Here is a 25,218-nt window from a genome sequence, read left to right on the forward strand (position 1 = left end):
GTTTTAAAATTTAATCACTCAACTAGACCATTTTCACACATTCAGGTTAACTTTTTAAATGTTATTCTGAACTCTTGACTAATTATCTATACTTATTTCAAATAAAAGTTACTTGAGTCTAATCACTGAAAGTTAAACTTGAGTAAGACAAAATAAAATAAGGGTAAGTACATTACCTATCCCGCCACCTGCATGGGGAGGAGCGCCAAAACGAAAGGAATCGATGTAAGCTTTTATTTTTTCCAAGTCTACAGAAGAAAATCACATTTATTTTCATGCAGATCAAATTTCTCAACTTAATTTTTCTCAAAGTGGCCTCCCAAACTAAATATACAGATGCATACGCAACATCTCAGCAATGAACCTGTCAAATCAGGCATGGGTAAATGACCACACATTTTCTAAAAGTCACAACTATGCATGAATTAATCATGTTTCTTTATAATTCTGTGAAGCCCTTCATGAGGACAGCTTTTGGTGGGTGAGTGTGGGCTAAGCCACTCTTCTGCATTATAGTGGTATTAATTTGGAGAACTGAGGAATATGGTGGGACACACATCCCAATGTATTTTCTTAGAATACTGCACTGACAGACTGAAGTTTTCTTATGTTCTACCTCACTCCCTTCCCCTGTCCTCCTTCCATTTACTATTCCTTCCTTCAAGACAGAAAGTAAACCACTCACTGTTTGCTTTCACACACAGCACCTCAACACAAAGCCTGTTTAAATTTATACCCACTCTCCATCTCTCATCTCCTATCATCCAGTATTCTTCCACGATGATTTCCTCCCTAATTCCACCAATGGATCTCTCTCCTGTCTTGCTAATTCACAGTTCAGGAGTCAAGTGAGGAACCAGTGGTGGTGAGGGGCTGCACTGGGGGTACTAACCAGCAGTCAACAAGAGTCTGCAGCAGCAAGGATGCACAGGAAGACAGGACTCTCCAACCCCTGCTCCATGTTTCATGTCCCCAACTCCCTGCTGCATTGAACCTTCACATTTCCTATACTAGTAATCTTGCTAAGGCTCTTAGACAACAGTTTCCAGATGCTGCTAAACTAGCCAGTTTCTTTTAAATTAATGTGTAGTGGATTAAAAATGGCTGAAACAAAATGAGACTATTACTGCTATAGTGCATATTCCTGTTGTGTAGCCCCAAGTGATGTTGTCAAACTGCATCCCAAAATTATATTTTTAATAACAGATAAACACCCCGATCCAACTGATTTTATTACCAATGCCATGATGCTGGGCTCTTTCCGTCAGCAGCTGAGGATCGTGAATTCTCTGAGCACCAGATAAAATCTCTTCTCCTCTCATGAACATATCATAAGAGTTTGAAATTTTCTAGAAAGGTAAAAGTTTGCATCTTATTAGTGGCCCGGATCTGGAGGAAATGATGCGTTTCCTCAGCCAGCAGATACCTGCTTTTTGAGATCACTGGCTAAGATAACACATGAAACTAGGTGACAGCAGGCATGTCTACATGAGATATTTACCACGCAGCGGACCAGTTAGCTGTGCACTAAAAGTCTTGGCACCTACGACAGTTAGCTGTGCAGTAAACATCTTGGTGTTGAAATGGTGCATCCAGGGACAATAAATGTTGGACTGTTTATTCAGGCACATTAATTGCGTGTGTAGATGTGCCCAGTAGGAAATACTTTGGGGCTATGGCAGCACCATTATAATCAGATGTCTCTTTTCATCAGATTCAGACTTGACCTAATTTATGAACTTGAATTTAGCCAACTCCCTCTGCAGAATGACTACTTTTGTAAGCTAAGGAATAATGCAGGGGTTTTATAAAAACCTAAGAAAATTGCACTTCTGCTAAAGCAAAACTGTGAGAATAATTTTGCTCACTATGCAATGCTTATGACTGAAGCAGCGGTAATCTGACAAGACAGGACTTGACTCCTATTATTTTTTTTTAACATGTAGCTTGCAGTAGTGTAATCAAATTGGGGTGACTGGGGCAATAGACTTGTGCACCCACCTTGGGGCAGGGTATATGGTCAGGAGTCCAGAAAAATAACAGCTGCAATTGTAGTTGCTCAACCATGCCAGAAGCACCAGGAGTTGGAAACTGCCCCTGCCTTGGGCACCCAGCTGCCCCGTTATGCCTCTATTAGCTTTCAAAAGTATATCAAACTTTTAACCACATGCAGCGCAACAGGTGTTGGTTTACCTTTGATATCACTGTGCCCAACTCAAGTCTCATTAGCACTGTAAATCAAAGAAGAAAATACTCACCTGCCAAATTAGCTTTACATAGTAAAATTAAACCTTTTACTCTTACATTGACTATGCCACAGCACTTTACTTACAGGATTTACTGGGTCTGGCATTGTATAAAAAGGTCTCACAGCCAGAGGATATTTGTCAAGTATGTAGAAGTCTGTATCATACTGCAAGAAGACCAGATAGTTTAATAAATTAATACGAGATATGGTAAGGTCAGGGGACGGTTATATAAAGAAAGCCACCACAATTTAATCATTGAAAACTAATATTTAAAAAAAGCCTTTTAAACAAATTAAGCAAAGGAAACATACAGAGCGTTGATAAAGTCCTTGTGCAACATTAAACTTTAATAACTCTAGATGTACATATGATAGAAGCAAACTGTAAATGGTGATTGAAAGCATAATTCATTAGGTTTTAACACAAGACAGCTCAAACTTCTACATTTCAACATAACCACTCTTTCGTGATAAATAACTCAGTCTGATTTTCCAACTCGTAGAAAACATTTTCCAGTTGCTGCTGAGTGATTTCATGAATTGCATTTGTGATTCTTACCTTATGCATAGCTTACACTATGTTAAAAAACTTAATGAATTATGGTTTCAATTGCTGTTTACACTTTGCTTCTCTATACTTGGTATATAAGTTATTAAAGTTTGAAGTTGCACAAGGACTTTATCCTGTATTTTATTTATTACACTTTTTGTTTTTGGACACTTCATTTTTTGTGACTTCCAGGATGCATGAAAAGTAACATTTCTTGCTGTCATAAATGCATTGTTTTTTATTTTCTAAACACAGATCTTGCCTTCCCCTGCTGTTGCTAATGAAAACACAGCTAAATACCTCTATCTATTTATGATCTTAGTGTTTCAAGGTTAGTGTATCAGAATATTTGCCTATGAATTGCTTGTTAACTCAATTTGCAGGACAAGCTTATATTGAGTTTTGGTTAATATTTATAAAAACCCACCAAACCCAAACACCTCTCCGGTAAGCACAACTTTTGTAAAGTATCATTTCCTTAAAATACATTATGTGCTGCATTGTAAATAAAAGCCAATAAAAAGATTCAAAGGTTTTTTTCAGAATTTTCTTTCTTAAAATATTTCTTCAAATGGTATTATTTATAATAAGAGTGGATGGAAGGAACTGTCAAGAGACTAGCGAATGATAGCAAAAAAGATTACCCAGGTCAACAATCAAGAAATTCTTATGTCAATCACAAAAAAAAAAATTTCCAAATGACTTCTGCCTCTTCTGAGGACTACCTATTTTGAAACATAACATCCCCTTGTTTGTACAAAAACAGACATTTCTCTCTACTGTTTCTACGTTGTAGAGACTTCCATTTTAACAGAAAGAATAATGTGTTCTAAAGCAATAGTTACCTTCTCCTTTACCAGACGCCCCAGAAGCTTTTCATTAGGTGTGCTGAAAAAGATTGCGATGGTCAGAATAAAGCAAATCAGGCCTCCATTAAGCATACAAAAAACCTAAAAGATTTCTGCAGATTTATTTTTGAAGGGCTTTCCCTCACAACTTTCAGAAAGCACCCCAGGTGTTCCTGCATGTTTTGAGAAGTTCAAATTCCTAACTAAATTGTGGCTATGTCATAAACAACCCCTAACTAAGAATGTTCTTGATCCTGTCACATTATTTTGATTACTGAAAGACTCCGGACCTGATTCCCCACTGCCCTGCAGTGTAAAGTGCTCTCATCCAGATAGCACTGCAGTGCTGGACCCTTACGCTGAAACCTTTTATTGATTTTAACTGAGAAGTCATACATGTCCCTAAACAAACTGAACACATGAGAAAGAACATATGTTTTAATCTGGTAAATGTACATGAATGCTGCTACAAAGTCACTGAGCCCGATTCGTCTCCCAGTAAATGTTAGTCGAGAATTAAACTGGGATCACTGTTTAAAAAGAGGGGCAAGGTTTCCATGGCAGGGGCATCAAGTTCTCTGAAGAATCTTCGACTTAAAAATCACATTTACAGACTTTTAGCAGGTCAGCCCTGCAACCTGCTTTGTAGAAGTGTTTTATTCTTGACGAACTTCTCTCACTTTGTGCTGTTATATTTTTTGTTTTGGATACCAAAGGCTGACTTAGGTATAAAGTATTTACAGTAAACTAAGGGATTTAGGTTCTCATCCCATTACTTATTTTTCAAGAGAAGGTAGCTAGATAATTGATTGGGATGGTTTAATTAGGGAAGATCCTGCCTCGAGCAAAGGCCTAGACTACTTGACCTCTTGAGGTTCCCTCCAGTCCTAGTTTCCGGTTCTCTTGAGATCCCTTCCAGTCCCACTTTCCAATAATTTTATAAGCACATATAGTCTAATGAATTCATTTCAGAACATGGTTGTACAGTACCAAATCAAAATTTCGACAAGCACTGGTGTGTGCGTGTGTGTGTTTTTACTCTCACAAGGTTTGGCTGCTTTCCTACACATCTATTATACCTTAAATCTTCTTCATCCCCCATCTCCACACCAGCTTCCTTGAGCATAGCCACACCTTCATGGTATTCCAGTCTCAAAGTTGGCTCCAAAAACTTGAATGGTTCACATGGAAACTGTTTATTCACTGTCTGAATTTCAGTCTGAAATCTATACATGAAGAAACAGAAAAGCATTTCGAAACAGAAAAGCATTTCTTGCAGGGTCCACTAATGCAAGCTTACAATTGCAGTACATTTTTTGCCACAAGAGGTCACTTTTGTAACATATAAGACCAATTACTTCAAGACTGTTCCCAAAGCAGTTGTATATAATTAAGAACAGAATATTATCCAAGTTGATAAAACTCACTTAAACACTGCAAATACAACTCTGATAAATATTACAAATATTTAACACTATTCCTGATGCTTCATTCTTCTCTTAAGGAGTAACCAGCTAAGATGACTATTCCTTGAAATCACTGCCCTATAAATTAGAAACTCGAGCTTTATTATAGTTACTGGCTTAACTCCAGAATTAAATATTACAGAAACCACATCCAAATTTGCTTGTAGTTAAGTAAATATATTGTGTTTTACTGGCTAGATAGCTCACAATTTGTAAGCAAATGTGAGACTTCCCTCCAGAACCTGCTGAACTGGCTTTGTACCAAAAAGTGGAAAACACTGCTCTATACTTTCATGTTGATATACTAACTATTAAGATAAGGAAGACATGAGAGAGCTTTTAAAAAAAGAGGATATGAAGATCAATGTCAAAACACAGACAAAAAGTTGTTGTAAACGTAAACTTTCCCAACAAAAATAGTTTTGGTTGATGCCAACTGACTTGCTCCATGAATCACACCTCAGGGTGACAATGGACTCACGCCCGAGGCTTCCACAAACTCTGAAACTTAGGCAGATAGGGAGAGGTAAGAGCATTAATTCTGGAGCTTGCTTGGTGTAAATTGGATTTCTGGTGGTTACTGGAGGAAATGCCAACTCTTGTCCTATTAAAACCCCTACATATGTTGAGCAAGGTGCATTTACCTTTCTTGAAGTCCCTTGAATATCTGCACCAAAGTGTCTGCAATCTCATCTACCACTTCATGGTAGTGGTAGTTAAAAGACATTTCTATATCCAGACCAACAAACTCAGTCAGGTGTCTGTGTGTATTGGAATCTTCAGCTCTGAATACTGTAAAAGAGTGCAAATACTAAACTGCATTTTTATCTTAAATGAAATGAGAAAAACTATTTGCTGCTTGTAAAAGAACTCATACAATCAATCACATTGGTCTTGCAACACTTTGACACAGAACAAGACCTATAACACTTGGTACTTTTGAAATCTTTAGTTCTCTTTTCATGTTGTTCTGCCAATGACTAATTACCAGCTTTAAATATATTTATACCGCCTTTTGAAGTATACTTGAAATGCGATACTGCAGATTACTGTTCAGCAGTAGCAAGACCTATTTTTCCTAAGTTTTTGAAGAGATCAAGATGGAGATTAGAAATTATTAAAATCTGGAGTTACTTTACTGTCTGCCCAATTTCTAGCATGTGTTTTACATTTTTTTTAATATACATATATATGTATACAAACACACACACACACACACACACACACACACACACTGTAGGATGGGCCCTTTGAATGCATTTTATGCAAAAAAGACTTTCATATTTTTAATTGCTTCAAGTGAAGCACATGCATGAAAACCTTCAGCTTCTGGCATCACAGAATTAGCAGATACTTTACAAGCTTGTTTTAGTTCATCACCATTCTACTATCTCCTACTGCAGTGCTCCTTTTTTGTCTTCTGAGGTAATATCCACTAGAGAATACCAGTGCTCTGCCAAAATTTCTGACTTCTGCACCATACTTCTGTTCCTTCAGCTTATCTGTCAAATCTGTCAGTCCGATTGGTAGCCCTTCCTTGATACTTTTGTTTGGTATGCAGATCACAGATGAAATGATTCATGCTTTCAGCATGTGTAAAATTACCTTATTTGTCACGCTCCCACTGTAACCTATTGCTGGTTTATCCAAGTTATTCATACGGCAAAGTTATTCTTACCCGGTCCAATGCAGAAAACCTTTTCAAAGTCAGCACATATACACATCTGCTTGTACAACTGTGGGGACTGAGCCAGGTAGGCACTACTTTTGAAGTAAGATACAGTGAATACATTGGCTCCTCCTTCGCTGGCAGCTGAAAAATGTGAATGATTTACATTGTAGTAATTACCAAAAATATTAAAATATAACAACGAAAAAAATTAACCTAAGCTGTGCAATTCAAGCATGTTTGTGTTTATATTTAAAGACAAAGGTGAGATGTTTCAAAGCCATGAAACACATAGCACCTAATAATTTTGATAGACATTGTTTGTTCAGTCACCTTTGAGGTGTTATGCACAGAGAGCTAATTTGAAAATCTAATCCAGTACTGGCAAGAAAGAGCTCCTGCAATCTTATCCCAAATTTGAAACTGACTCCCATCTGTGCTCTCAGGTGAGTACATTTAATGGTTTTCCTACTGTAATATGAGAACGACATGCGTCTTCCTAGCTACCTAACACACAAAGGTATGGTGAAGAATGATCAGTCAGTATTCTTAAGAAATACCCTAAAGTTGAGAGATAATGGCTAAGTAGTAAATACTATTATCCACTTTCCCACTAACATGAACAAATGCATTATGTGGTGTGACTTCCAAACCTCTGGGCCCCCCGCATAATTCCTAAATTTCAGCAGCTATTTTTTGTGTATTTTTATCTGAAAGTAAAATTTAAATGAATATTCTGGAATGTGGACCAACAATTTTTAAAACCATAGATTAAAACAGCTGGGATATTTATATATGAAAATAGTACAGACTGTACCTACTGTACCTGGGTTGCTAAATATAATCTACTTGAAACAATAGGAGGCTTGCACTACTGATTTCAACGGTACACTGCACAGTAAGAATGATGCACTTCCTGAAAGGCTTTATGTAAATAGAGACCTTGTGGACCATCTGTGCATTAGGTAAAGTGAGGAGAGTGAGTTAGAGTTCAGTGAGACTTGCATGGTGAGACCGTTGCTTGCATCCACTGAATTAGAAAAGTTTGGGGCTCAACCAAGACTGGCTTAGTAAAAGGGAAATTATAATATCCACTGCTAAGATGCCTGGGTAAGGCAAAACCCATAGCGAACAACGTAAATACCATGCTTTGGTATAGCACCCTCATGCATTTTGGCAAAATCAATGAAGCCTCACAATCTGTGAGGTGGTAGATACTACTATATTCAAATGGCAATGGGACCAGAGAGTTGGCTCACTCATTCGAAGTCACAAAGCAAGTCAGCAGGGGAGCCAGGAATAGAAACTAAGGCTACAGACAGGCATAACTGTATCAACTGACACTGATATAAAATGTTACAACATAAATGTAACCTCTGCATGTTCCTGCAGTGCTGCAGATGTAGCAAAGCTGCTGCAACTTTAATCCAGCTTCATTGGGGTAAAAGTTACTGAGTTGTTGCTAATGCGCAGCTGAAACCATTATATCCTAGCAGCTGATGCCTGCTCCTGAGTAGCAGCTTTTCCTCCCCTTTTAAAATGGTTAAAAGTTAAAGTTTCACCATAATCTATATTTGCCAACTCCTAGCCCTAGGTTTTAGCATAGCTGTATATTAGCACCTTCTATTCATCTTTTGTTCAGTGTAAAAATAAAATTTCGTATTATTTTCTAATCATGGAATGATCTTTGGTACAGCATCATGTATACCGATACCTCCACTAGGAAATCTACAGGTAATTTAACTTGAAAAACTCTTATTTCTTTAATTGCAAACATCTGATTTCTGTACTGGTCAAGTGTTCAGATCTAAGAGCAATCGTGATCACACATCTTTGCTTAACTTATTGAAATCTTTATATGCACTGGAGAGCATGGCAGTCAGGTCTGAATAATCCTTAGCCGTCAGGTGGTCTATTGTATACGAGATCCAGACAAGTCACCTTTGTAGCTTTTAAAAGTTACAGTGCTTTTGCCACCTTAAGCCTAAAACCTAAAAGATAGGAACATTATCTCTTGCTCATTAAAAAGATGAAAAAACACCACATTTTCAGCCCCCACAAATTTCTCTACACAAATCAGATTTCTCATCATTGTAACTGTTGAAACAACCAAGCAGTACCTGAGATGATTTTGGGAGTCTGAATTTCCACAAATCCCTTGCGAATGAGAGTTTCTCGAAAGAGCTGACAGATACCAGACTGAAGGCGGAAGACAGCCTGACTAGTGGAAGTCTACAAGGAAGGAAATAAAATCATGAATCCTAAAACAGTCTTACTTTCTGGACTTTATTACTTTTGTCAAGGCAGTTACAGACTGTTAAAGCTCTCGTCTTAGGAATGCTGATTATCCTACTCAAAAGTACCTGAAAGTGATGTCCAAGTGGAGATTTATTTATTAGAAATAGAAACAGCAAAAGGTAACAGATGAAAGTCTTTTATTTCAATTTACGGTTCATTCAATTACAAAGAGGACACTAGTGCACGTTGCACTCAAAGAACCACTGATTTGTAAGACAAATACTACTGAAAGATGAGATTTACAGTATGACAAAACCATGAACATTAAACCTATTAGAAAGCTTTCACTGCATTGAACCAAAACAGATGTGGAAATTTATAGTACATTACAAATGCAATGTCCTTGGTAAAATACATTATGGAGAAAGGTTTTAGTTCACTTAAAAAGATAAGGGCCACGTCCAGATGAATGCGGAAGTGTGGTATGTGGTGCTGTAGACCCATCTGTGGCGCCACACTGAACACCTAGGAGTTCCCCGCGCCGCTACTTTGCAGCACAGGATTTTTTTTTTTGATCCCAGAAGCCAGGGTCAAAAAAATCCATATTAAAAAAAAAAAAGCAGGGCGGCACATATGGTGGTAGCATGTACTGCCCAAAATCGGAGCCTGGCCAGCTGGAGCCATGCCCGCCAGGCTCCCTGCTGCTGCAGGAGCACTGTGGCTGCAGCTCCCAGAGGACACCAGATAAAGCTGCTGGGGCCTGCGCAGTTGCTGGCCCTAGCCTCCCCTACCTTACCCAGGGTAACCTGCTGCATGGCAGAATACGAGAGGCACAGGTGATCCCCGGGGACCAGCAGCAGCAGCACAAAGGGTGCCACTGCTACTTGTCCCCAAGGAAACACATGGTCCTACTTGTCTGGACATGGCCTAAGACTACCATACTCGATAGGACCAATGGTCCTTTAAGTTCAGTTTCCTGTCTCTGACAGTGGCAGGGTTGGATGCTTTAGAGGGAGAGCACTGAATCAGATATATCTAGAGTCATCTACCCCTGGCGTCTACCATCACTAAGTTAGAAAGATGCTAGGAGAAACATCTTCCAACTGTTCTGTTTAATAGCTATTGAGAGATCTGTTGTACGGGGTTGCTAATTGGCTGGAGGGTTGCACCCAGAGAGCGGTGGGGGACAGGTCATTTTTGACCTAGAGGGATGTGGGCAGTAGGGTTCCTCAGGGCTCAGTCCTCAGGCCCACACTGTTCAACATCTTCATCAGTGACTTGGATGAGGGGGTGAAAGGCACCCTGTTCAAATTTGCGGATGACACCAAGATGTGGGGAAAAGTGGGCACACTAGAGGAGAGGGACAGCCTGCAATTAGATCTGGACAGGTTACAGGGGTGGGCGGATGAGAACAGGATGGGTTTCAATACTGACAATGCAACATGTTGCACCTGGGGAGGAAGAACCAGCAGCATACCCATAGTTTGGGGAACTCCCTTCTTGTCAGTACAGAGGCAGAAAAGGATCTTGGAGTCACTATTGACTCCAAGATGAACATAGGCCACCAATGTGGGGATGCGGTCAGGGAGGCCAACCGCACCTTATCATACATCCACAGATGCATCACGAGCAGATCCAAGGAGGTGATCCTTCCCCTCTATGCAGCACTGGTCAGGCCGCAGCTGGAGTACCGTGTCTAGTTCTGGGCACCTCACTTCAGGAGGGATGTGGACAACATGGAGAGGGTCCAGAGGAAGACCACTCGCATGATCAGCAGGCAGCAGGGTAGGCCCTACGAGGAGAGGCTATGGGATCTGAACCTGTTCAGCCTCCACAAGAGGAGGCTGAGAGGGGATCTGGTGGCCCCCTATAAACTGGCCAAGGGAGACGAGCAGGCAATGGGAAAATCCCTGTTCCCTCGAGCACAACCAGGAGTAACAAGGAATAACGGCCATAAGTTGACTGAGAGTAGATTCAGGCTAGATATCAGGAGGCGCTACTTGACAGTCAGGGCGGCTAGGATCTGGAACCAACTTCCAAGCAAAGTGGTGCTCGCTCCTACCCTGGGGGTCTTCAAAAGGAGGCTTGATAATCACCTAGCCGGGGTCGTTTGATCCCAGTACTCTTTCCTGCCATGGCAGGGGGTCGAACTTGATGATCTGCTCAGGTCCTTTCTGACCCTACCAACTATGAAACATTAATTTGTCAAGCCCCTTTTTGAACCTGGCTATATTATCTGTCTCTATAGCCTCCTGTGGCAATGAGTCCCACAAGTTAACTATACACTACATAAAACTATTGTCTTGTTAGGTTTAAACCTGACTCCTACTAATTTCAGTAGGTGCACCTAGTTCTAGTATTCTGGGACTTGGTGACTAACAGCTCCCTATTCCCAGGTGACTTTGTACCGTTTGTGATATTACAGAGTTCTAGCATATTCTCCCTTAGCCTCCCCATCAGTTTGGAAGGGAGCCTAGCATTTTAGTCTCTCTTGGCATGGTGGCTACTCCATACCCCTGAACATTTTGATTGTCCTTGCCTGTTCCTTTTCTAATTCTACTACATCCTTTGAGATGTGGAGACCAGAATGACTCAGTATTCAAGATGCTGGTCTACCATGAATTTACATGGTGGCATTACGAAGTTCTTCCTTTTGTTTTCAATTCCCTTAGTGATGCTCAATATTTTATTGGCCTTTTTGGTTGCTGCTGCACACTAAGCTGGCATTTTTAAAGCTATCTACAATGACTCCAAGGTCAATTAAAAAGCCAGCACTGTTTAAATATCGAGGTTATATTTCCCCTAAGTGCATTACCTTGCACTTGTCAATATTAAAGTTCATCTGCCATTTTTTGTCTTTTTCTTACCTTCATAAGAAATTTCTGCAGCCTTTATCTTGGTATTTGACTACCTTGAATAATTTGGTATCATTTGCAAACTTGGGAATTTCACCGTGTACCCCCATTTGAAGGTCACTGATGAAAACGTTGAACAAAACTGGCCCCAGCACAGATCTCTGTGGGACCCCAACTTCTGATCTCCCTCCTTTTTGGACCATTTCACCTTACCTTTTGCTTCTTATCTTTTAACCAACTTTCAATCCACAACAAACCTTTCCCTACAATCCTGCAGCAACACAGTTTTTCAAAAGCCTTTGTTGAAGGTGCCAAAAGCTTTCAGAAAGTCTAAATATATCATGTCAGCTAGATTCCCTTTGTCCAAGTGCTTGTTAACACCCTCAAAGAACTCCAGCAGATTAGTAATGCAGGATTTCCCTTAACAAAAACTATGCTGACTTCTCTAGCAGATCAGATTTCTTCATGTGACAGCCAATTTTATTTTTTAATATAGATTTTACCAATTTGCCAGGGATGGAAGTGAGACTCACTGGTCTGTAGTTCCCAAGATCACCTCTGGATCCCTTTTTAGGATAAATGTTGTTGGTAATCCTACAAGGCCTTTGGCACAGAGACCATTTGTAATGATAGGTTACATAGTATTGCCAGCAGCAAAACAATTTAACCTTTGAGTTCCTTCAGAACTCTTGGGTGAATGCCATCCAATCCTGATGATTTTGTATTTATCAATTTGTTCTAAAACTTATTCTATTGTCACTTCAGTGTGATCCAACCTTCAGACCTATTTAACTGGAAGGATGGATCTGGCATGGGAATTCCTCCAGTATCTTCAGTAGTAAAAAAATAAAAAATAAAAAAAAAATTAAAAAAAAAATATCTATTCAATGGATTTATTTAACTTCTCTGCTATGACCCTATCTATCCATGAGTGCACCTTTTATACCTCAGTCACCTAACGGTCCCACTAATTTTCTCGCTGGCTTCCTGCTTCTGAGAGATTTACAGACTTCAGCATCTTTTGCTAGACACTCCTCAACTTGTTTTTTGGTCTGCCTTATTTTACACTAGAATTACCAGAGTTTGTGATCTTTCCTGTTTTCTTCATTTGGGTACAACTTCCATTTTCTGAAGGACACCTTTTTGCCTTGAATGACATCCTTAACTGATACTAAACTAAGGTTGGTACCCATTTTCATTTGTGGTATACACTCTTCCCGAGTCTCTATGATATTTTTAAAAACTTCCAGGGAGCTTACCGGCTTTTATGTTTTGGATGGCTCCTTTGAACTTCTTTCTAACTTTCACATTTTTCTGTAAATGCCCTTCCTTAAGTTGTATACTGGCATGGTAGATCTTTCTGTCTTATTCTTTCCTGCTAGGATGTTGAATGTGGTTAGGTTATGGTTGCTATTATAGAGTGGCTCAACTACAGATACCTCTTGAGCCAGGCCCTGTGTGTTACTGAGGACTTGACCCAGAATTGCTTTTCCTCTGGTGGGTTTCAAGACAAGTTGTTGTTCCAAAGCACTCATTTATTCCATCCAGAAATTGTATCTCTGCATCTTGCCCTGATGAGGTGTTTACCCAGTTTGTGGGAAGACACTTGGTTTCTCATTATTATTGTCTATCCCATTTTAGCAGCTTCTCTAACCGCCCTGAACATTTCATAATCACCTTGAACTTCTTGATCAGGTGGCTGGTAGTACAAGCCTAGTACTATGGGTTTTGGTTGGGTTTTTTTGGAGCGCAGAATTTCTACTCCCAGGGATTCTACGGCAGTTTGCACTCCAGATAAGGTTTTTATACTGTTATTCTCTATACTACTCTCAACATAGTGTCACTCCTCCACCTGCACATCCTACTCTGTCATTCCTATACAGTTTGTAACCCAAAATAACAGTATCCCATTGATTATCATCCTTCAGCCAGGTCTCTCGAGATGCCTATTATGTTAAACTCACTACTTAACACCAAACATTCTTGTTCCCTTAAATGCTAATGGAAAAATAAGTGAAAGGGTTTTAATAACAGAAGAAGTCATGTGTACAGAAATGTTTCCAAAGAAGGGAGACACACATTTAAATTAGCTGACTAAAACTGTTTTTTGCTCCAAAACATAAGTCACGTGCTTTAACTGAAAGTCTGAAAAATGCTGTTAGAGGGAGTATTCCTTTTTGTGCAACAGTGAACTTACTTTGCGTGCAGATAACCTACAGTTACTTACAAAAGCAGACTGGATGCTCTATTCATCACACTCCTTCTGAGGTTTAGTGTGAAAAAGTAAGTGCGTAAATAAAAAACCTGAATACGTCAATGAGCCTGTATCTGATTTTACACCGATGGAGTGAAAGATCCAACAGTTGGTAATCTACAGCTATACAGAAATGCATCAGATACTTCTAGCAAACAACCAAAAGATTTTTTTTTTTAAACAGATGATCTGCGTCACACACTATTTACTTCTCCTTTCTGCACGGTGCCTGACTTGTCAGTTAGGCTGAGGAGACTTGTGGGTTTCTTTCACATGACATGACACCAAACCACATACACCCAGAAACCAATCAAAACAAATGACATAACTATCCAGGTTTAGACAACTAACACGCTATGTATTTTTAAAAAAGCTTATACTCATATTCATTGGAAGATGAAAATTTCACTCAACTGAAAAAAAGCAAAAGAGAAAGCTGTAATGTATGACTGCCTCGTACAAATTCAGGTTCCCGGCATTCTCAGCCTGATAAATATTTAGGAATGAAAGTTGCTGAGCTGGGGTCTTTCAGGGACTGATATCTTAATCGCAGTTCTACTCCCAATACTTTCAAAATGCAGAAAGCAGAGTTTTGATCAACACTGAAGAATCAACCCTCTCTACCTCTTTTCACGTTCTTCTCCCCCGGCCCCCAGGAGATGGGCACAGGTGCCACAATCAGAAACTGAACCTAAGTCTTCGGCATTGCAGTGCTGCCAGTGGACTGATCTAGAGGAGATATTGGAGGTATTTTCTTATTTTGCTATAAGTTAGTAGATGACAATCAAATTTGGAACATGTCATGTATCTATCTGACTAGAAGGAGATTCAAACTCTGAGAAAAATGGATTAGTAACAAATACCTAGCTTAGGCTGTTTAAGGGGGACGTGAGAAACAAGGCCTCTTTCCATCTGTTTGACGGACAAGCACCAATTCTGTAGGTGGAAAAGTTTACATTCTTAAACTACAAAACCATGAAAAGCAGGAAAAAACACTCTTCCTTACTGATTTGAAAGCAATTATTTGTTTTGCAGCCTAAAGCCGTACACCGGGGGTGTTCAAGCCCCAGCCCACAGGTCTTGCCACATGCCCAGAAATTTAGCTGTGGGGGAGCAGCTGCAATTAACACTGCTGCTTCTTCCCTGCCACCAAATTTCCAAGCCGTGCGTGGCTGCAGCAGCCCAGGTGGGCCATTCTCACATGGTTGTATTGGGTCCTCAAACTGGATCCAGCCCATGGATGGGCCTGGCACTGCTCACCTGGCTGCGGACCAAAAAAGGCCAGGCACTACTGTTGTACACTGCAACAGAACCAGGCGAGATCTAACCTTTTTCTTTATAAACAGCTTTCCCAAGAATCTCTCTTTCCTTTCTTTAGAAAGATCACAGAGTAAACACAGTGGTCTCGTCATCCCATTTTCAACATGAATTCTCTACAAAGTTAGTATTTGTAAAACTTGCTGGACTGACAGACCTGGAGACTGAAGCTTCGCCAATTATACCACAGATACAGAAAAAGCAATGACAGCAGCAACAGTGCAACCCTCTCCTAAGTGCCTCAACTGGGACCTGACACAGGACAACCTCCAAAGGCAAGAAGGTATTTGAGTTCCTCTACCCATTCAGTCACTGGCTTCCCTGTGGAGACTGCCGGCAAGAATACCCATTTAGGATCTATTATGAGATGGACTTTGTTCCTATTCACTGGGAATTAAACTGATCAGCAAGTCATTTCATATAGGCTGCTAAAGAGCCATCACTACCAATCAGAGCTGGATTCAAAGTAAAAACCTCAAAGGGGAAAATACTTTAGCCTTATTACCGCTTTCCTGAGTCAGCCTGTCCCAAACTAAAGATCTAAGAGATTATTATTCTGTGCCAGTCTGAAGCACCACTTCTCTAATCTAAGCATGTTCACTCTTGTAAAATAACTGTTAGGACAACAGAGATCTAACTTGAGTAGTTAAAGAATTCAAACTGTCTTTAACTACCTCTGCTGATATAGCTACTGTAATATGGTTTTATAGCAGCATTATCACTGTACCATACATGCTACAACATCTAGGTACAAAGCAAACTGAAGATGGTGGCCGCATTTACTAGGAAACATTTTTTCTTTTGCTTTTATAGAAGTTACTTGACTGCAATAACTTTTTCTATAAGTTACTCCAATAACAAATCTTCTACTGATATGAACTGCATTATCTGAATCCATTCCACAGACTGCAAAGATTTCCTCAAAGACTTACAGGAAAAATAAAATAAGCATATATCACTTAGATTTTATACCCATTCCAGTATCAGTGCTTCAACTATGCCAGTTGATCTGGGTTTCACACGCCAGTTCAAGACTTCAATACTCATGTCTATTACAAACAATGGAAGAAATTTTGCTAACAATATTGAATCCATAGATTCATAGATTGTTAGGGGCTGGAAGGGACCTTGCAGATCACTGGGTCCAGTCCGCTTCCTCTAGGCAAGAAGACAACTTGGGTCAAGTGGCCCCAGCAAGGTGACTGCTCACTCTCCTCTTGAAAACCTCTAGGGTAGGTGACTGTACCACCTCTGGAGGGAGTTTATTCCACAGTCTGGACACCCTGATTGTGAAGGAGTTTTTCCGGGTATTAAGTCTGAAGCAGCCTTCCAAGAGTTTGGGTCCATTGCTCCTGGTTTTCCCCAGGGTGCCCTAGTGAACAGTTGTTCACCAAGCTCCTGATAAACTCCTTTGATATAGCTACTATCAAATGACCTCTCAACCTTCTCTTCTGTAGGTTCAGAGACACAAATCCCTTTCCTCATATGGCTAGCCTTGCAAGCCCCTGATCTTACGGTTGGCTCTTCTCTGGACTCTCAGGTTTTCTCATGTCCAGTACAAACTCTCTCACAAACTTTTCCCAGTTTCACCCACCTACTGTTGACATTGTTTGTTATTTAAAGAATTAATTAAGCTTATAAATATTGTGATCACATGTACCTAGAGAAATGGGAAAAAAAATGAATCAGTAGATATAAGGGGGTTTATCATCATCTTGCAGGTTTGAGCTCCAAGAGTCCTACTTTTGTGAAATTTGATCTGCCCTCTTCCTCAGCTTTCATACCCATAAAAATGAGCATCACACTTTCCTAATTCATACAGATGAAGGACGATGCAGTTGTTTGCAAAACCCTTTACAAAACAGAAACATATAGGATTTAGACTGATAAATGCAATCTATTTGATTGTCTAACTTTATTCCAACCATGCAGTTGGTCCAATGAAAGATATCACCCAGAATAAATCCTTGCCATTTGCCCATAACAATTGAGACATTCTTGAAAAATTCTAACGAAACTCATGAAAGTTTTGCTTGATAAAAGGCTTCAGGATTGTACCATAACCAAACTATGATGAACCTAAATAAAAGCTCCTATACTTCAGATGGAGGCACTCCAAGAAACAGAAATCTGAATCTGCCTGTCAAGTGTCTATGGCCCTTTTTATATAGAGAGTTTCTTGAAATATAGAGCTTTTACTTTGACAGTTTTTGCAATAACACTTATGAAAATGCAAGGTCTTAATGTGCCTGAATAGCTCATTTAAACTGAAGTATAAAAGAGAGGGTAAGAGTATGAAAAGCAGGAAGAGTCTTTTACCAGACTATGCAGGGATAGCTCTAATTTAGGAGTAGTAAATCAAATGCTCCTTCAGTGTTCAGGGACCCAAGACGTTTCTGGGCAGTATCAGACTTACTGATTCCCCCTCACCCAACAACAGCGATTGATTAATGAACAAAAGTTAAAGAAGAAGAGGCACTGACCAGAGTCCTGGGTCTGAGATATCCCATAGTCACCTACATTTTGTACAGATTCTAGATAAGGGTAAGGCAACCTACAACCCACATGCCTGTGAAGAGGTCTGATCCAGTACAGGTGATCAGCTCCACAAAGCTGTGTCGCTCTGCCCCTCTGCTCCACAGTGCTCTCCTCCACTGCACATCCTGCTGCTCTGCAGTGTCTAAGCTTCCCTTTGCTGCAGAGAGGCTGGGAATCTGGCAGTCAGCCCCTCGGGAGCAGGGCAGGGTAGAAACTTCCAACTTGTAGGGACTGGTTATAAGCAGGGTTTTAAGCTTCAACCCATGCCGGCAAAAGGCTGTCAATTCCTGCTCTAGATCAGTGGTTCCCAGCCTCTTTTGTACCAGGGCTCATTTGTAAACACCGATGGCCAGCCCTGACCCAGTGCCCCTCACTCCTGACCTGCTGCCCCTTCGCCCCAGCCTACCTTTTCTCCCCTCTGGGTCTGGGACAGGAGAGGCCCCAAGTAGCCCCTTGGGGGCTGGAGCTCTACCACCCAGTAAGGAAAAAGCCACGATTTTCTCCTTTAAAGGGGAATCCGTTTTTAAAGTTTGTTTGCAACCCTTCAGTAGATTCTTGTGAACCACTTTTGGATCACAACCCACGGGCTGAGAAACACTGCTCTAGACTATATGAGGTAAAGGGTCTAACTGAATCCCGCTTAGGTATTGTCCCTTAAACCTCCAAAGGAAGTTCCCTTGCCTTCCCCTGCCCGGCAATATGCCATCTCCCAAAATAGTCCTATCTTTATTTCTAATTATTATGCTTAAATATTGGGTGCCAAAATCTTTCATCATCTTCACTCCATAAAAAGGAACTTAAATACCTATAACCACCCTTAGATTTCCATAATTAGAGAATAAACAAATCAGACAGTTGAGATATAAAAGACCTGTAGTTAATGCTGGTCTAGCCAGTACTCTATACAATATATAGAGACCAGGTATTTTCAGCTGCACCCAGAAATGGGAGTTCTGCCATTTCCCTTAGCAAATTATTCTGCCCTATAATCAGATTATCAGGATAAGTTTTCTTGACATTTATCTTAACATTTCGTCTTACTGGAAAATTTCATCTTACTACCCTGATATCATCTTCTTGTTGGCAGTTCTCTGTAGACAAGGATATTAGGAAGGTAACTGCCCATGCTGGTTGCAGGCCCACTGGTGACTAATCAGTCCAGTTGCAGAAGTAAATCATGCTGCAAGTTACATGTGTATGGCTGACTGCTGCTAGATCTTTCCTCCTCTTCTCCATGCTGGCTCTGTGTTGACATCCAAGGACAGCTGTTGCCTTTTTGATTTGGAGCTGCCAGGCATCATGATCTGCAGCCTGCATTTCTCCTAGTTTGTGGTCAATACCGCAGGTAGAAAACCACCTCTCTTCAGGGTGTCCTTGAAGCGCTTGCGTTTGGCCCCTCTGTCACGTTTCCCAGTGGTCAGTTCCCCCTACAGCATGGCCTTTGGTAGGCAGTTGTCAACCACGTGGCCTGCCCAATACAGGTGAGTCTGCAGGAGGATCACCTCAATGCTGATGGTATTGGCTCTTTGTAGCACCTCCATGTGGTGATATAATCCTGCTAACAGCTTTTGAGAATGGTGTGGAGGCAGCACTGATAGAAACGGTCAAGGAGATGTACATGGTGGCAATAAGACCCACAACTCAGCACTGTATAGTAGGGTGGAGATAACAGCAGCTCTGTACACCTTAACTTCGGTCTGTGCCCAAAGCCTGTGAAGCCAGACCACTGATAACAATGATATACCTCCTATGTTTCATACCAGAACTAGTCTCTACCCAAATCTGTATGTAACATTTGCACACTTATGCCCCTCTTTCTCTCTGGCCCTGTCAACTTTGGGGGTAAACCCAAGCTTGCCATTCTGATTCTCAACACAGCTCAGTCATTTCAAATTAATTTGTTTTAGCGTACTTATTTTGTCAAACTTGGCTTGCCAAATGACATTCAGTTGGGCTAGGACAGTTTTAAAACTCTGGTTCAGCAAAACAGCGTGCCAAATCATGTTTAATATCAACTAACCTGGGCTAGCTAAAAAAAAAAAAAAAGCAGTTAAAATGGTCCACAAGTCCATTTTTAGCCCCACAAAAAGAGCTATCGAGCCCAGTTGCACACACAGTTCTTTCAGTTCTTCCTTACAAAGCAATGGCTCTGGCTCCGTAAGGATTTTTATTGCTCATCAAGGAACTTTCACCAATTCGTTGTACTTCTTTCTTGTAATAAAGTATATGAACTGCTGAGATCACACTGGGAATAAAGTTTCCTGGGGAGGGCTCAGGTCTACATTAGGACTTTGTTGCTAACATTTCCTATCATTGTTACCAATGGTCTGGCTTCACCTATAAGACCAACGTTAGGGCAAGTAGAACAGAAAACATTCCAGGCAGCTAGCTAGCAATTTAAACGCCAACTCAAAACATACCTATAACCTGAGCATTTGAAACTTCTGGCTGCCTTAAGACCTACTACGCTAACACTCCCAATATTGTTTCCACTGGTGTAACTAAACCATTGAAACCAATGAGATTTTTCAGGAAAAAAACCTGGGCTGCTGTCTCTGTTCATGAAATAATTCCTATGCATACACAGTTTAAAACATGTGCTTCCCCACACACATACCCACACAGAGGAAGCCTTCCTTACTCTATTAACTTTTTGTCTGTCTATTCAACTCTCTCTGTGTGTTCTTTAACAAAAATTCAGGGTCAGGTTCATGCATAACCATTTTGGCACCCTCTATTGTAAAGCTAGCTTATGAATAGGCATAAGCCTGACCCTGGGTTTTTGTTCCAGAACAAAGAGGGAAGCAGTTATACTCATACAGACATTAAAAAGACAGAAAGAAATGTGACAGAAGTAGATAGAAACTGCCCAAGAGAAGGCTCAGTAGGTACCTAACTGTAGTCACAGGAGTTAGAGCCAGGTTCTGACTACTGAAGGGGCTACACATGTAGAAAGAGGGGGGAAAAGGGACTACGATCTGATCTGTCATCCTTACATCCGAGCCCATCAAAAGACTAAATTGCCTTACTGAGTTTCAGATGCCCTTCTGAACTAATCACAAAATCACAGAGAAGTAGTGCTGGAAGGGACCTCCGCAGGTCATTTAGTCCAACATCCTGCCACAGGCAGCATCTTTCCTACCCAAATCATCCTATACTCTTAAGACATGCTTTTACAATGGACCACCCCCATTTTTCAGTTTAAAACACTGCCCCCGCTGCTTAACTAGCAGAGGGGAGATAAAGATGGCTTCCACTGAAGGCAGACTTGGGAGATTAGAAAAATGTCATATACCAAATAGGACTCCAGAAGTTTCTGGACATTTGAGGTACTGCAACTGTATTTGAGATGAAAAGGTAACCAGGAGAGTCCATCCTCTTGAAGGTCACCAGCTGCATTTAATGGACATTCAAGCAAGAAAACCATCAACAGTGAAACTGCACCACACGCACTGTCATCCTGCCACTTCTACGTGCAAGGTAGAGTCTGACCAGCTGGCACTAATTGCACTGGCAGGTATGGATGCAAACTCTGGTGAAAATCTACTAGCTTATCACCTTAAAAAGAGAACCGAGAAACTTAACAGGTCTGTAGTTAGAGAAGAGCAAGGTCTACAGTTACTCCACACTTAGCTTCACCCCCTTCTGCCCTGTCCCTTGTGCGTATTTTGGCATGAAGCTTTGTTTTTTCCTCACTATATAACTATTACACGTTTTCTTTTTTCCCTTTCCAGATATACCATCTCAAACTGCTATTTCCTGCTAGTATTCCTCAAGTAGAGATCCATGGTATTATTCCTCTTTGGTCTTCACAGCTTTTTTCAGTTTGGCATCCCCAGAGGATTTCATTAGTGTGCTGCTGAGCCTTCCCGGCAGATCAACAGAAGGTATTTAATAAACCTGGACACTTACAGCATCCCACCAGACTTCTTACAACTTACCATGCTGCCTTTACCACTATCATTTTTAAGGTCTTTCAAACAACGCTCACATTACAGCATTTAGAATACTAGCCACTTCATAAATCCGATTTTTAGATTCTGAAATGAAATACACTATTCAGTGATGTGCTGATGAGGGGACCAATCCAGTGAGACCCAGTACCACCCCACCCCCACGAAGTAAACAAGATCTGAGGTTTCTTAGCATCCTATAGGATAAGGCCCTGTGAGAAGCCATTAATCTTGGTCTAAATAAAATAACTCCCGCTGTGATAATTTAAAGTATGGTAGTTGAAAAAATAAGACATTCCTAGAAGCCCCTAATGAATTCAATGCCAGTATTTTTCCAAACTTTCTGATGAAATGAACGACCATTGGTTCTTGGCCTCCCACTCTCACAATTTGTTTATTGAGAATCTGTGTCACTATTATTTATTATATTAATAGTTTTCAAGAGATGCTAGGAACCTCACAACACAAAAACAAAGCGCGATTCATTTTCTGATGAGTTTATACAAATATCGTTTCAATGTGGAGTCTTGAAAGGCAGAAGGCAAGGAAGGACAGAAGCCATTTGAGCAGGGACATGCAATTACTTAAGGCAAATGCATGATGCAGTAGAGCTTTTTTTTTTGGTTTTATTTGTTAAAGAAATGAATAAAAGTACGAAAATTTAGCCAGATAATTTCTCCAAGATAAGGTAAAAATAGTAGGTATCTGAGATTACTAAACTGGTCCACAGAGACAAAGGTGTTCCATGTGTAGGAAGAAAGCCCAAGGAACACTATAGGAAAAATGAACTAACGAGATATTGAGGTTAGCATCATTACTTAATATAATACTATATGTGAGATAGGCTACAGCAGTATAATATCGCACAGTGAGAGCCAAGCTTTCTGGCAGGCACATGCTAAGTTGTGCATCCTTCCCAAATGCCACTCCAATCCCCTTCCACTGCTCGATGTGCTGCTCTGGTTTCTGGTCTCTGCCCTGTGCTCCCTGGCCTAACTGGTACTCTGCTTCCCACTCGTCATTGCTTCTGATGCTGTATTCCCTGCTCCCTCCCTAATCTGCTGTGTGCCACCCACAAAGGCTGCCTGTGCCACTTGTGACAGGAGTGCCACAGGTTGGCCATCCCTGGTAGAGCATATCTAAATTATATGCTAAATTCGACCTCTATCTGATATTTCAAACTGAATTCCTATTAAGTTTCTTGGGTACCAAATGCTGTAATTGAGGGGAAATGGTATTTCTCTGTGTTATTCATGTTCAGTCATCCTGGGATTTCATTAATAAAACAGGGACCCAGCTGTACATGGCCCTCTGCCAGATCCTAAATGTCCTCTTCCAAATCAATATTGCTTTCTGATGAACTTCAGGAACAGGATATACAGCATCTGATTAGTTCTTAATTGTTTGCATGTGTATGTAGAGATAAAGATTGCTCCCACCACCCCACCCCACAAATTGAAAATAATTTGTTAGTTTTTCCCCTGGGTAAACACTAAATTTTCTTTCATTTCTTCAAGAATCAAAAAAGCAATCACTGGGCAAGCTTCTCACCTCCATACTGGCTTGCACTGCTAATGTATCTCCGTCCTAACACACAACACCCTAGCTAGCCCAGCAATGCGTTTCTTTTCAGCAGCTGACAAGCTGCAAGTTGTCTGATGGTAATATGGACTAGGAACTAAGGACTATAACCCAAAGGGAATTAGGATCCTAAGATCCCCATATATACATGGGGAAAGTTAGATGACTCAGAATAGGATTCACGAGAGCCAGTATGCTGAGCAAAGTCTAGCTACACTAACCAGTAGGTAATCAGGAAGACAAAGGTGAGCCTGAAATCCTGCCCCTCCCTGCAAGCAATGGTGTTATTTTTTATATATATATTTTAAAGCCAACAGCTTTGCAATGAGAACACTAAGCCTGGAAAACAGGAGGCCTGGGTTCCCCGTCTCTTCTTGGGGAACCCAAACAAGCACCCTAATCACTAACCTACTGATTATTATTCTGAGGTGACAGCACTCATTATCATCTTCCTGTAGCTACATAACAGCAGACAAAAATTCAAGATTCAGTGGGTTATACAGAAACAGCATGACTGTTAGGGTACACGCTGGTGAAGGGGGAGAGCTGCCTTGCTGTCTTTGCTCCAAGACCCATTCAAATATTTTACATTAAACAGTTATTGGATAGAATGCACAATCAGGCCTTGGATCAGGGGTCAGAGCTTAGGCCTTCCTCCTTATAAATGAATGCTTGAACTGTTAGGTTAACATATAAAAAGGATTATCACTTACCACTCGTACCCTCTCCCCTTCTGGCCATATTTTTTTTATTGAAAATGGCAGCCACTGCTGGCTTGTGTGGAACTCAGTTCTTTAGGTGAGTATTGGGCATGATCTATACCCACCCACCACATGATGCCAAGGGTCTAGTTCAGCGGTCAGCAATCTATGGCCTACAGGCTGGATCCCGCTGCAGATATGGGGCTTCAGCAGTTAGATGACCCAGTTTATGTCAGAGGTGGGCAGGAGCACAAGGGGTGGGTGCTAAGACCTGCTGCCACTACTTTTCCCAGCAAGTACACAGGGAAAGTGCCTGCAAATCACTGCTTTTCCCCTGGATTGCGTGGGAAAAGTGTCTGTAGCTAGCGATCGCATAATGGTAGCAGGGGAAAGCAACTGCTCCTGAAGCCTCCTGCCACTGCAAGGAAAAAAAAGTGCCAGCTGTGGACATTTTTCCAGTGCACCTGCTGGAAAAAGCAGCAGCAGCAGCGGGGTGCTAGTGCGAAAAGGTTGCCAACCACAGTGAGGCGTGCTGAAGGAGATAGGCACACAGGTGGTTTTCTCTTCTGTCCTACCAGTGAGCAGACATGGAAGACGGCATGCGATGTGCATCGCAGAGACCAACTGGCGGCTATGGGAATGGTGTCTTGAGGCGGGCTTTGGCTTCCTAGACAACGACCCGCGCATCATGACAAGAGACATGCTCGGATGGGGTGGGCTCCACCTTTCCCCTAAAGGTAAGCGTGTGTTTTCTTCTAGGTTGGCGGATCTCCTCTGGCAGGCTTTAAACTAGGCTCGTTGGGGGAGGGGGAAGACGAGGGTGGAGGAGCCTTGGACTGCCAAACCAAGCAACACCCACAAGTACAGCCCAGCCTAGACTGACGGGCGGAACATATACACAGGTAAGCAACAGGGGCCAGGCCAATGCTGAGATTAGGGGGCCAGTGCACACATCCTCAGGAGGCCTCAAATGCCTCTACACAAATGCTCGTAGTATGGG

At 41.1% G+C, this 25,218-nt stretch overlaps 1 protein-coding gene across 1 annotated transcript in view; it reads right to left on the reverse strand.

Annotated features, from left to right (window-relative positions):
- The window catches only part of DARS (aspartyl-tRNA synthetase), a 75,009-nt gene that overhangs the window by 2,168 nt on the left and 47,623 nt on the right, over nt 1–25,218 (reverse strand). Inside the window, exons 8-15 of the mRNA XM_019554272.1 lie at nt 8,902–9,013; nt 6,791–6,925; nt 5,757–5,904; nt 4,726–4,872; nt 3,644–3,686; nt 2,333–2,413; nt 1,238–1,349; nt 177–248 (exon numbers count right to left, since the gene is read on the reverse strand). Of these exons, the coding sequence (XP_019409817.1) occupies nt 177–248; nt 1,238–1,349; nt 2,333–2,413; nt 3,644–3,686; nt 4,726–4,872; nt 5,757–5,904; nt 6,791–6,925; nt 8,902–9,013 (850 nt within the window). The remainder of the gene's footprint in view (nt 1–176; nt 249–1,237; nt 1,350–2,332; nt 2,414–3,643; nt 3,687–4,725; nt 4,873–5,756; nt 5,905–6,790; nt 6,926–8,901; nt 9,014–25,218) is intronic.

The sequence above is a fragment of the Crocodylus porosus genome, unplaced genomic scaffold, assembly GCF_001723895.1.
Source record: "Crocodylus porosus isolate Cpor-Errol unplaced genomic scaffold, CroPor_comp1, whole genome shotgun sequence".
Lineage (NCBI taxonomy): Eukaryota > Metazoa > Chordata > Crocodylia > Crocodylidae > Crocodylus > Crocodylus porosus.